General features: G+C 39.1%; 1 protein-coding gene across 4 annotated transcripts in view; it reads left to right on the top strand.

Moving 5' to 3' along the window:
• ZFPM2 (zinc finger protein, FOG family member 2) overlaps positions 1–14,285 on the top strand; it is a 334,837-nt gene that overhangs the window by 214,982 nt on the left and 105,570 nt on the right. For all 4 annotated transcript variants that reach the window (XM_088149049.1, XM_088149048.1, XM_088149050.1 and 1 more), the window contains one exon: positions 2,090–2,201. In XM_088149049.1, coding sequence (XP_088005175.1) covers positions 2,090–2,201 — 112 coding nt within the window. The remainder of the gene's footprint in view (positions 1–2,089; positions 2,202–14,285) is intronic.

Genomic DNA, 14,285 nt, shown 5'->3' with positions numbered 1-14,285 from the left:
GGAGTTACACAGTCCTAGATTATTTTACTGCAAAATTCTGAGCACAATTACCAAAGACTAACTGTGTTCTAATTAGTGTATTGATTTAGGAAGTGCAAATTTGTTAAATTAGTTTACAAAAGTAAACTGAAACTCATTCATTTCAAATGTGATAACACATCTGCACATATGTGGATTTGTTCCCTCCTTTTAAATGAATACATCAAGCCTTATGTATTCAGTAACTCTGTTATTGAAGAAATTATTAATCATGGAAGTCTGGTTTATAAAGCTCTAGTAACGTGAGCTTTTTATCAACAGACTCATAATGGTAAAAAAAAACTTCTTTTCTTTCAGTTGCCACAAGTGAATGTGAAAATGTTAAGTTCCAGTTATGCTGAAAATATGATAATACTAGCTTTATTTAATGCCCAGGGATGGAATATTATATTGGACATTATAAAAGATAGAACTGCTGTATTTATCAGAAAGGAGAAAACTCTGAATTTAAGATGACCCCCTCCATTCAAAAGAATTGGCAACTTCTGTTACTATATTCTCAGTAAATTTAGCATGATTCCCCCTACTTTAAAAATAAAAGATTAGGAGGGAAAACTTGCCTTTCTTTTGAATGAATACCGAATAGCAATTTTAGAATCTCATTTCTCAAGTGTACTATGGCAAGTTGAGACGGCTTCAGTGACTGTACAGTCAAAACCCTGAGCCATCAAAACCCTGTAAAAAGGAGCAGGTCACAGCTGCCACCTTGATTTTTTGACCCCTCTTTCCCCACGGATGCCCTGTTTCCAAGCCCTTGCCCATGCCTCTTGCTGCCTATAGAAAAGAAGTCAAGATCTTCATTTTCAATCTGGCCTTTAGATTGGGTTGATTTTTTATTTACCTGCTGATATAGTAGTGTTAATTAATTTGTAATTGTTCTATGTTTGTGTATGTGTGAATTCTGGTCATAGCATCTCATTGCTTATCTAAGTTTGCTGGTACAGTGGCCCCACAGGATTAAGCTTTAACTTTATGCTTCTAACTTCTAGATCAGTAATAGAAACTGCAACAGTATTTCTAAGACAGGTCTGGAGCTTCCGGAAAAAGACCTTATCTACATTAAAAAAAGAAAAACTAGTAGATTATTACCTAGAGATCCTTTTCATTTACTTTGCACTTTGAATTATAGTCTCAAGATGTTTGATATGCAGAACAAGGAATGATTAATGATAACTGTCTAAATGGCATTTTACTAACAATCATTGTAAAAAACAGTGGGGATAAGCCTTTCTAAATTCTAGATCAATTCATTCCTTGCATCTAGATTTAGCAGTGAACTTGAGCACAAATGATTTGAATTTTTCTGTCCTAACTTGCACCACAGAAAACATTTCAAGGAAATGCTTTTTAAACTAACATGTGCCTTTTTGCCTTTGTCTTTTGTAAATCAGGGTGCATATCATGCAGTCTTCTCTTATTTGGTCTTCACTTAAATTCATTCTGGCTGCTAATTTTACGTTTTCTTTTGAAGTTTATAATCATTATTATTTCAGCAACAGTAAAGCGGCACATCAACAGCCATCAAGGAAAAAAAGAGAGAAAATACATTATCCATTCAGAATAATTTCCCACCAAACCTAAATGTTACTCAGGCTTTGAAATGGATACTGATTCTTTAAATTCTTTCCTGTCTGTTTCAGGAAATAGAGATCCTGTTGATAATGAAGTACAATGTGTCTAAAGTTCATTTCTAAACACTTGGCTTTTTGCTGTGAAAGTCACCTACATTCCCTTTATAATTCTAAGCCACTAGAGATGGGTCTAATCTCAGAGATCTGATCCAGGGCTATCATTCAGAAAAATCCTGGATAATAATTCTGCCATTCACTTTTATCAAAGTATTAGCCTTCTTCCTTCTTCTCGTTCTCCTCCTGCTCTTCTTGTTCTTCTTCGTCTTGCCCTTGCCCTTCTCCTTCAGTTGGGGAATAAGGGTTTCTGGATTTGGAGATCAAGTTAGTGGGCAAATAAAATTATTATTGTTACTATTTTTGTTCAACTTCTTAATCAACCCAAGCCTAATGGTCTGTGTTTGTTACCTTCTTTTTTCCAGAAGGCAAAGGCTCCAGTCGCCATGGTGGTGACTGCTGGCCCCAAATGGTTGCTGGATATGACTTGGCAAGGAATGGAAGACAACAAAAACAACTGCATTGTGTACAGCAAAGGTAAACCCAAGCTAATTTTTCTTCCTCCTTCTTTGCAAGGAATTAACCCAGTGCTGGAGGAACATGCTCCTTGATAATAGGCAGCAAATACAAGGCAGCAAAGATGAGTAGCTCACGTTTCTTTATTATAGCCTTAAGAAAGGGATGTTTTCTGAATGAGCATGAAACAGAGGCATAATAATATAATTTAGTGTTCAAACAGAACATGTTAAAGGCATAGATCTTTCTTCTACCTGATGCATTTCTGATATAAACAGCTTGCCTACTTCACTTGCAATCTAAGCTGCTGTCCAGATACCTCCCAGATCTTTGTTTTCAAGTGTGGTTGTACAAATGCAGCAGCTTCTTCATTCTTCTTTTTTCTAACTTAAGGTAAATTTACTGCATTGTATGAAGCCACAAGTCTACTCTGAACATTCTTTTGAGTTTTTAAAAGAGGTTCACCCAGTAACAGTTTTAACCTAATAGAAATAAAAAATGTTACCACTTTTGACAAGTAAGTAAAAATGCAATGGAAACAATTGCATTGTTTTGGGGAAGGTTATTGTGAGAACAGTGATTCCCAAGATTCTGAAAAATGAAGGATTGCAGTGATTGGGGAGGGGACTCCAGCTTTGGCTTGCTGAACATAAGAGTCATCATGTGTAAAGATAACTAAACAAAACGGTTCCTGTGGATTAACCCCACGCTATTTTGTAGAATGCAGGAGTATAACTGTTTTCCACTGTGTAGATTTAAAAAATGAGAGGTGGGTCACAAGAAGAATGTGGCTTTAAACAGGTTCACCAGAGGATAGATGCAGTCTTACAGTTGCAGTGTAACTTGGGAAGGATTTCAGAATGCTGTGGGATTCTAGACATTGTGATTTGTGGGGGAATGAATAAGTAGCAGAAATTCTGAGTTAAGATGCTATTGGGGAAGAGTATTTGGAGCAAAAGCAAACCATTGGTAAACAATGGGACAATGGGATAAAACTCTGGGAATTATTCCTTACTAGGTTGAATTTTATTTCCATTCTTATCAGATTTGTTGTGGTCAGGTTTGGGAGAAAAAGGTGCATATTTAATATGAATATGGGCTACGTAATGTGGATCTATGATACTTGAATATTCAACCAAAGCGTTATGTATTTAGCTATTATCCTAATCATGTGGTAGTAGTGAGTTTGTGCACTGGGAAAGGGTTTGGAGCAGATGTTCTCCAGTGTTGTGTCTAACCTTTCCATTCTATGATTCTGATGTATTTCTTTCCGTCCTTACTTTTAGTATTTTCAACAAGTCTCAGGTTTCAAGTGCTATAAATTCTGTGTTTGTGTTTGTGATTACTTCTGAAATTGAAGAATTCCAGGACAGTTTTTTTGAAGTTGCTTTTTGAAGTTCCTAACCGAAATCCCTGCAAAGATGAAAGATTTGTTTGTTGTAACAAGCTTGTGACCATTTCAGTGTACAATTGTCCAGGCATATAAGAACCCATATCGCTGTATTAACATACAAAGCCAATCATAACATCAAAGGCTATTAAGCCTTACTAGAAACAATTATATCTTGTTCTTATAATCATTGCAAATTGTACATTTATAAGAGAATTGCTTTTAGACTAAGACAAGCCTTTGAAAACTGAAATATTGAAAATAGAATTTACATGAGTAGTTGCGCATCAGGATGTTATGCATTCTTTTTATTATATAATTACAAACACACACACACACACACACACACAGTTTGTAACCTGAAAATAATTAAGGGAACAAACCCAGATCTAAAAAGGAAGAATCTATATCTTTCTGAAGTCTGCTGTGATTCATTCTTTTAACAGCAGAGTAAAAATAAAATAGTAAAATGTTAGCACACATTAAATTTTCAGTATGCATCTTTACATATCTAAATAAGTTATTAATGGAAATTTATATAAAACTTTTGCTACCACAGTCTAAAATAAAACTTAAGCCATATAATTTTCATTACTAGACTTCTGGACATTTTTTCAGATAATTACCTACTCCTGTTTTGGCAAGGCACACATGGGAACTAGGATATGGATCTTGAACGATTGGTTCTGTTACACTGTCATGTCTTAGAATCTGATCCAGCAGTGATAAGGCTGTCAATTTCTTAATTTATCCCCAAAGCAGATAACGTGATAACATTGGTCTTAGACTGTACTACTTAAGGTTGATGAAATGTTTTATTAAGTGCTTGGGTATGAAAATCCCTTTTACTTAAAAAAATGTACTTTTCATCGTAACATCAGCATTATTATATGGAAGTTGCTTTTCATTTGGTTAAAATGCAGCCTGAAATGGTACTAATGAGGAAATTTCACTAGCTCATGTATTATGCATGTAGTAAGACTGAGCTGTTCATGAAAGTGAATGGATCATCTCTTTTCTGCAGGATTCAATAAAATTGGAAGACATTAAAAAATCAAATTTCGTAGTTAGACATGGCAAAATTCATTGCAACTGGATATGGTGACAACACCTGCATTGGGTAGTTTTGACATTCCTACTGGGTAATCTACTGTCCTTAAGCGATAATATCTAAGTGAATCACCAGATCTGGAGGCAATATGCCAGTGCAGTATAAGAATGGTAGTCATTGACTTCAAACTGTATTTATGGGCTTCTAGGAAGAATAGGCTGTTTTTTGTGGAAAATAAAATGCTGAGTTTTATGGAACTTGGTTTGATCTTATAGGGCTGTTCTTATGTTTTGAAATTCAGTTCACATATTGTCTAATCCACGTAGTGATATCCATGTAACCCTCAAAATGAAATTTGGATCATTTGATTCATTTCTAAATTAGATTAGATTTATATCTCTGAGTAGAAGGTTTCCATCTGTTTATGGAAAGCACGGAGATCTCCACTGTGCACTCATGCTGATCTGGCAGCCCTCCGGAGGAGTTGCTTAGGAAATAAAACAACAGAAAACATGTAATAAATAACCTGGTCTGCATAATATATATCTACTTTCAGTAAGCATTCTAACTGTGTTTGTCCCTTTGAAAATCTTTCAGACTATCGTTCTGCTGGTGAAAGCATATTGTTTCTCAGACTCTATTGATGTTTGCTTAAGAAACTTGAAACTTTACCTTTGGTACAAGTCTTTCAGCAAAAGGTTAAGCATCATGGCTAACCCAGTAAGGAAATTGGGTGTGATTTAGTCATTGCTAATTGCAATAAAGTTGTGATCCTGTATTCATAAAATGTAGTACATGCTCAGTTGTTTGAAAATACAAAACTTTTTTTTTTTTTAATGAAAAGTACCAGTTACTTATTGGATGCGTTTCATAGCATCTCTCCTAGAATCATTCAAGTTCCTTTGATTAGCATATTAACAAAAATACTGAAATCTTTATCCCAGATTTCCTAGTTTAGCTTCAGCAACTTTGGAAAATCTTTTTAGCAGGTATTGGTATTGAATAGAAAGACATTTACTAATGTGAGTGAGTAAACATCAATGTTTGATGTATTTCTGGTTCTGTTAATGTTTTTATTGTTGTTTTTAATTTGCTGCTCACTGCCCAGAATCATATGTTGATTTGGTGTCCATTCAGATCAAAGATAGATAAATAGACAGACAGACAGATGTTGCAAAAGGATAATGTTAACAGATGTCATTATATACTGTATGACTAAGTTTTATTGTAGATGTCTTATACGTAATGAAATTTTTATTTTTGTTGCAAATTACCAAGTCCTGTATTTAATGGGCCTGCACTTTCTTAAAGATTGTTTCTCCTATAAATGTATCCATTTGGGTGTTTTGCCATTTTTACCGTAGAAATTCTCTTTACCATGAATTTAATTCACATTTCTGTTTACTACTGCTCTTAGTATTGGTACTATGACATATTCTTAAGGTACTATTTATATGTTGTGGTCATGGAAGATAATTGAGTAGTACCTAGCCAAAGTATAGTTTACAATTTAGTTAACACACAAGATGAAAGGAAAAAAGAAAATCAGGGAAAAGACATGCATTCTTGAAAATGTACACATACTTAAAAAATGGTTTTATTTAAAAAGCTCAAACATCAAGAGACATCAGATTTCAAAAGAAGAGGATCTGGACATTTTACAGCACATGAGACCACACATAAATTGTCACCACTGAGCCAATTATCAATTATTATTTACTTAGAATTATCCACTTATATTTCATTAAACATACATTGAACAGCAGTGGAAAAAGCACTAACACTGTCTTCTGCATCGTCTCAATAATAAAGGCTTAAACTGCTTGGTGAGGCTAGATAGAAAACAAAATAATATCAGTAAATCATGATCACAAATGTAAAAACGATCAATGCGGAACATGAAATGAAATGACAGAAGGCTTGAGAAATATTTGTTCTGTTTACTTCTGCTGTGTAATTGATGCAGCCAGTGGCTATTTTTATTGCACCACACAGAACATTGATCCATAATGCAATATATTCTTGAAATACTTGAGGATTTGTATTTTTTTTTTTTAAAAAGAGGTATTCTAAAAACAGCCATTTTATGATTTCCCATTTTTAATATATCTCATTGCTTCTATATTAATTTCAAACATTCTCAACCGTATGTGCCATATCAAAATAGTCTCAGACATATATTAAAACATGTTGGTTTATACTGCATGGCGTTATCCTGTGATGCTCTGCAATCAATTACCATTATACCACCATCATTAATAATTTTCTTAATGAAAATGATTCTGTTGATCTCCGTTGTATTTTAATTATCAGAGTTAAGCATAATTACACTGCAGCTCTGAGCTGGCATGTAGACTCCTTTAGGGTGCAATTTTGTTTTAACACACTGATAATGTAATTTTACATTGTGTCAGTTGTTTAGTTATTATCCAGTTATACAATTCCACTGTATTCCTGATAACAGATAATAACCTTAGCACATAGCCTATATCCTGAAGTCATTTAAAAAGCAATATTAGAATTTCACAACTAGCTAACTTAATCTCCTTATGATTTTATAATTCCCACTGCTAAATATTTTTACATGAACCCTCCTTTCTAATATCTAGCATGCACAACACACACACACGCGCGCACACACACACACACACGATAGTGGCAGGATAGTGTAGTGGTTAGAGTGCCGCTCTTTGACTCAGGAGACCAGGGTTCGAATCCCAGCGGGTACTTTGGGCAAAGATCCCCTAACACTTTACCTGCCCACCTCGAATATGAGAGTGACACGAACTAAGAGAGTCATGACAGCTTGGATGTCGCCCAGATTAACAAGGTCCATGCCAGATGTTGGGGAACCAAGACAGCCTGACGATAAGTGGGCTACTGGAACAAACCATACACGGACGAGACAAGAGAACCTGGAATTGATGGAATTCTACTACAATAGTAGACCTAATGAGAGGGGATATATGAAACATATGAGGGAACTATGGATGAACAGAAGACCTACATCCACACTAACTGAGAAACAGCTAGTTACCCAACAGTTCAACATGGTGAACAGGAAATTACTCTCACAACTTGAGATAGATCAACTACACATTACATCCTGGACTCAAGAAGACTCAGAAGAACAACTGGATGTGCAGTCAACACCTGAAGCTGGAAAGTCACTGCCACCCCCTCCATTACAGAGCACAGCAGCTGATATGAGGCATAAGATCATGGATAAACTAGCTACAGTCAACCCTCGAGACCAATTATCAAGGCTCAGTGGAGAAGTACCATCTGATAGTATGTTAGAAGATGCCAATAGAGCCCTCACAACAATCCCTACTACCACTATAACTCAAAGCAATGAACTGGCATATGCTACAGCCACTGTAATCCTGGAGATGCTTGGCTATACAATCAAGAAGAACAGTAGTACATAGCCTCCCTGGAAAATGAGGTTGGAGGCTAAAATCAAGACAACTCAAAGAGAAGTTAGTCAGCTGGAACTATAGAGGTATGTGGAGATTAAGGATAAGACTTGGCTACTGAAAAAATACAAGGGCCTGACTCCATCTGAAGCCCTAGAGACTGCTAAACAAAGGTTCACAGCAGTGGCTGTCAGGCTAAGGAGATACACTAGAGAAGAAGAGGCCAAGAAGATAAATGCTCTGTTCTCCAAAGAACCATCCAAGTTGTACTCCCAACTGCAGTGCAACCACACAGTAACAGCAGAGCCACCAACAGCAGAAACTGAACAGTACTGAAAGAACATATGGGAGAAAGAGAAGACGCATAACACCAGTGCAAAGTGGCTGCAGGACCTGAAAGCAGACCACAGCAGTCTCCCAGAACAGGAACCAGTCATCATCACAGTAGCAGACATTCAATAGCAAGTCAAGAAAGAGCTGGACAGCACCTGGCCCAGACATGATCCACACCTACTGGCTAAAGAAACTAACAGCAGTGCACGAACACCTAGCAGCACAGATGAACCAGCTGCTAGCAGCAGGCTCCCACCCAGACTGGCTAATACAAGAAAGGACAGTGCTGATCATGAAAGACCTCCACAAGGGAACAGCATGGTCCATCTACCAGCCAATAACCTGCCTCCCCACAACATGGAAAGTTCTATCAGTATCAGAGCCACCAAGCTACAGGACCATATGGGCCAGTACATGAGCACAGTTCAGAAGAGCATTGGGAACAACACCAGAGGCTCAAAACACCAGTTATTCATAGATAGAGCAGTTGCCCGACACTCAAGATCTAGGCAGACCAATTTGAGCACAGCCTGGATTGACTACAGGAAAGCCTATGACTCAGTGCCACACACATGGATCTTTGAATACCTGATGCTATACAAAATCAATAGGACACTAAGGACCTTCCTCAAGAACTCAGTGGGACTGTGGAAGACAACACTGGAAGTCAACTCAAGACAGCTCGCACAAGTGGCCATCAAGTGTGGCATATCCCAAGGTGATGCACTGTCCCTGCTACTGTTCTGCATAGGCTTGAACCACATAATCACAAGGACTGGATACGGATACAAGTTCAGGAGTGGAACTACCATCAGTCACCTCCTGTACGTGGATGACATTAAGCTATATGCTAAGAGTGAGTGAGACATCGACTCACTGGTCCACCTGACATGGATCTACAGTGAGGACATTGGAATGTCATTCGGACTGGAGAAGTGTGGTCAGGTGGTAGTAAAGAGACGGAAGGTAGTTAAGACTGTTGGGGTGAAAGTACCAGCTGCCACATAGCGGACATACAGACCAGCTATAAGTACCTTGGTATCCCACAGTCACATGGGAACCATGATGAGGAGGCAAGGAAGGCAGAAACATCCAAGTACCACCAAAGGATAAGACAGGTCCTTAAGAGCCAGCTCAATGGGAAGAACAAGATCCATGCCATCAACGGGTATACCCTGACAGTCATTATATACCCTGCCGGTATAGTGAACTGGCCAAGGGAGGACATGGAGGCTGCTGATGTGAAGACCTGGAAGCTCCTCACTATATACTGAGGTTTCCACCCCAAGTCCAACACCCAGAGAGTGTACACCAGCCGGAAAGAGGACGGGGGGCGGGGTTTCCTGATGAGTGTCAAAGCCACCGTCCTGCATGAAACCCAGAGTATCCAGGAGTACATAAGTAAGATGGCACCAAAGATGAGCTGCTAAGAGAATGCCTGAGGCAGCAGCAGACATGGGAGGAAGTTCAAGCAGAGAAAGTGCCATGGCAAGACAAGCCCCTGCATGGGATTTACCATCAACAGATAGCTGAGGTGGCTGACATTGGGAAATCCTACCAGTGGCTGGAAAGGGCTGGACTAAAAGACAGCACTGAGGCACTGATCATAGCAGCACAAGAACAAGCACTAAGCACCAGATCCATGGAAGCAGGGGTCTACCACACTAGACAGGATCCAAGGTGCAGACTGTGCAGAGAGGCCTCAGAGGCAATCCAACACATAGTGGCAGGGTGTAAAATGAAGGCAGGAACAGCATGCACTGAATGGCACAACCAAGTAGCTGGCATTGTGTACAGGAATAACTGCATGGTGTATGGGCTAGACCAAGTCCAGATGGGAGATTCCACAGAAGGTCATGGAGAATAACAGGGCTAAGATCCTGTTGGACTTCCAGATCCAGATGGATAGGCAGGTGCTGGCCAATCAACCAGACATCGTGGTAGTAGACAAAGACTAGAAGATGAGATAGATATAGTGATGCAAGTGATAGCAACATCAGGAAGAAGGAGTATGAGAAGCTGGAGAAGTACCAGGGCCTGAAGGAGGAATTAGAGAGGATGTAGAAAGTAAAGACCAGAGTAGTCCCAGTGGAGATAGGAGCACTCAGGACTGTGACTCCTAAGCTGGGAGAGTGGCTCCCATAGATCGCAGGAACAACTTCAGAACTCTCTGTCCAGAAGATTGCAGTGCTAGGAACAGCTAAGATACTGTGTAGAACCCTGAAACTCCCAGGCCTCTAATAGTTTTTTTTTATTATTATTAAAAGAATGGTTTCGGGAGAATATACACATATGTGCTTCCACAGCAGTCATTATTCCATACACTTTTGCTATGTACTTTGTTCCTGTTCATTTTGCATCTCGATACTTCTGTAGCCATTATTGCTTGTCATAAAAGGGCTAACTCAGATGGAATGTTATCAAATTATAGATTAGGAATGTTATCCTCTTGTTATTCTATGATTGGATTCATGCATATACTCCAAATTAGGCTAAAATGGAGCTGGACAGTTTGTAGTTTAGCATTTAGCATAACCCAGACATTGGCTTAGCATATAAACCAGGCCATTGTTTTAATGATTGATTCATTGGGGCACAACAGGTAATGAGAACGCTGGGATTTATTTTGTTAACTCAGACCTGCTCCATTTGTTCTACAGAATGAATGCCCCTTTCAGGACATAGCTGGAGGGAGCTCATACAGATCTCGTCTCCTGAGATGAAGCTGGGTAATTCAGGAATTGATTTTTCAGTTACCCAGACCAAAACAGACAAGTTTCAACCATTTCTACTCTGATTCTGTGCTTCCACAAAGCTCTGCAGCAAAGGTAGTTCTTCGGAGATATAGGATACTGAAAAGATGGCAACATGGTATGGTAGCTGTGAGAAAACAAAATAACCCTTCATTTTTATTAATGTAAAACATCATGCTGTGGTAGGGATTTATTAGAGTCAGTGATTGACAGGTTTGCTTAAACCAGATTAATCTTTCTGATTAGGCCATGGAGTATATTGAGGAATGAGAGATCCTGAAGGTTGAACAAGATCTGTCTTTAACCATATAGTCACCTAGTCTCTTGTTCTAAGCAATTGTGAGACTTTTTGATGAGCAATTGATTTATTTTTTTTCTTTCATTTGTGAATGTAATGTTATACTGCTACTCATGTTTGTCATAATAGGGCAAAGTTACAGTGGGGCAAAAAAGTATTTAGTCAGCCACCAATTGTGCAAGTTCTCCCACTTAAAAAGATGAGAGAGGCCTGTAATTTTCATCATAGGTATACCTCAACTATGAGAGACAAAATGGGGGAAAAATCCAGAAAATCACATTGTCTGATTTTTAAAGAATTTATTTGCAAATCATGGTGGAAAATAAGTATTTGGTCACCTACAAACAAGCAAGATGTCTGGCTCTCACAGACCTGTAACTACTTCTTTAAGAGGCTCCTCTGTCCTCCACTCATTACCTGTAGTAATGGCACCTGTTTGACCTTGTTTTCAGTATAAAAGACACCTGTCCACAACCTCAAACAGTCACACTCCAAACTCCACTATGGCCAAGACCAAAGAGCTGTCGAAGGACACCAGAAACAAAATTGTAGACCTGCACCAGGCTGGGAAGACTGAATCTGCAATAGGCAAGCAGCTTGGTGTGAAGAAATCAACTGTGGGAGCAATAATTAGAAAATGGAAGACATACAAGACCACTGATAATCTCCCTCGATCTGGGGTTCCATGCAAGATCTCACCCTGTGGGGTCAAAATGATCACAAGAACGGTGAGCAAAAATCCCAGAACCACACGGGAGGACCTAGTGAATGACCTGCAGAGAGCTGGGACCAAAGTAAGGCTACCATCAGTAACACACTACGCTGCCAGGGACTCAAATCCTGCAGTGCCAGACGTGTCCCCCTGCTTAAGCCAGTACATGTCTGGGCCCGTCTGAAGTTTGCTAAAGAGCATTTGGATGATCCAGAACAGGACTGGGAGAAAGTCATATGGTCAGATGAAACCAAAGTAGAACGTTTTGGTCTAAACTCAACTTGTCGTGTTTGGAGGAGAGAGAATGCTGAGTTGCATCCAAAGAACATCATACCTACTGTGAAGCATGGGGGTGGAAACATCATGCTTTGGGGCTGTTTTTCTGCAAAGGGACCAGGACGACTGATCCGTGTAAAGGAAAGAATGAATGGGGCCATGTATCATGAGATTTTGAGTGAACACCTCCTTCCATCAGTAAGGGCATTGAAGATGAAACGTGGCTGGGTCTTTCAGCATGACAATGATCCCAAACACACTGCCCGGGCAACGAAGGAGTGGCTTCATAAGAAGCATTTCAAGGTCCTGGAGTGGCCTAGCCAGTCTCCAGATCTCAACCCCATGGAAAACCTTTGGAGGCAGTTGAAAGTCCGTGTTGCCCAGCGACAGCCCCAAAACATCACTGCTCTAGAGGAGATCTGCATGGAGGAATGGGCCAAAATACCAGCAACAGTGTGTGAAAACCTTGTGAAGACTTACAGAAAACGTTTGACCTCTGTCATTGCCAACAAAGGTTATATAACAAAGTATTGAGATGAACTTTTGATATTGACCAAATACTTATTTTCCACCATGATTTGCAAATAAATTCTTTAAAAATCAGACAATGTGATTTTCTGGATTTTCCCCCCATTTTGTCTCTCATAGTTGAGGTATACCTATGATGAAAATTACAGGCCTCTCTCATCTTTTTAAGTGGGAGAACTTGCACAATTGGTGGCTGACTAAATACTTTTTTGCCCCACTGTATGCATTGCTATCACATGCAACCCTGTGGTCTTTACCAGCCGAAACATCAGTATTTGATAGCAGAACGCGTTGGCAGAGAAAATGAGAAAGGTATAAACCAAGAGGCACGGGCTAATTCAGCAAAAGAAAGAGGACTTGGCCACTTTTCTGAGATCTAGCAGCCACAATGCTAACAAATTGGTCGGATTCATCCCTGAGGATTAGCAGGTTTTGTGGTACATTAATAAGCAAAGGGAAAGCACCTTACAGGATGGTGCTCAGAGAGTGGTTATAACTTACCTAATATTATTGGTGGAAAAATACTCCCCCTGAAGTACAGAACAACCTTCATCCAGTTCTTTCATGCCTATTACCATTGTCTCAGCAGTATGATGTATTCTGTGGGAGGGGATATTCACTGAATACTTAGTGAACCAGCTGGTTTCTTAAAGTAAGCCTTCCTCCTCTACAGCTTTCAAGCAGAATTCCTCTGACAAGGAACAACTACAGTTACTTCAGTTCTTCTGCCAGTATGCTTTTACATTTTTTTCTCTTTTTATTTGTTTGTTACTTGTTTTTATATTCTGTCCATTTCTAGTGGCTATGCATTGAACCAAAATACATAAAATCCAGAACAGATAATAAATAACCTTAAAGGCCGCTGATACCCCATTGTGTCCTGGATACTCAGTGGAGCACCCAGGTTTCCAGCAGTTTACTAAACAAAGGAAGGTTCAGAGTATTTCATACCTCTTGAGGTAAGATGTCCCATACCACATTGGGAAAGGCACATCAGCATCAACACCCCCTTCCCTAGATTTCATGGGGTGGAGACATTCTGTAACCCCTCCTTGCAAGAATGCATATGGCAGGCCAGCTCTTGATAGATATCAATGGTGTCCAGGAGTCAAGCCATAGAGAGTTTTAAAAATGACAACCAGTTCTTTTAACTGGATTGGGAAACCAGTAATCAGTGCAGCAACTGTAGCATAGTTTAATGAGGTGGTCATTTTTTGTGTTGAGCTTCTGTTTCATTTTGCATACTATAAGACTGTAATAGGACAGGTCTGTCTAATTTAACTGAGCCTCTGACATTCTATGATGGCTTATTCCCCTCTCTCAGGGCCAGATTGTCTTCACCATC

The sequence above is a fragment of the Python bivittatus genome, unplaced genomic scaffold (genome assembly GCF_059951505.1).
Source record: "Python bivittatus isolate LINGU-HERP-01145 unplaced genomic scaffold, Pbiv_v1 ctg000590_np1212, whole genome shotgun sequence".
In the NCBI taxonomy this organism is placed as follows: Eukaryota; Metazoa; Chordata; class Lepidosauria; order Squamata; family Pythonidae; genus Python; species Python bivittatus.
Note: the sequence above shows the minus strand (reverse complement) of the source record. Positions and strands in the feature narration are given on the sequence as shown.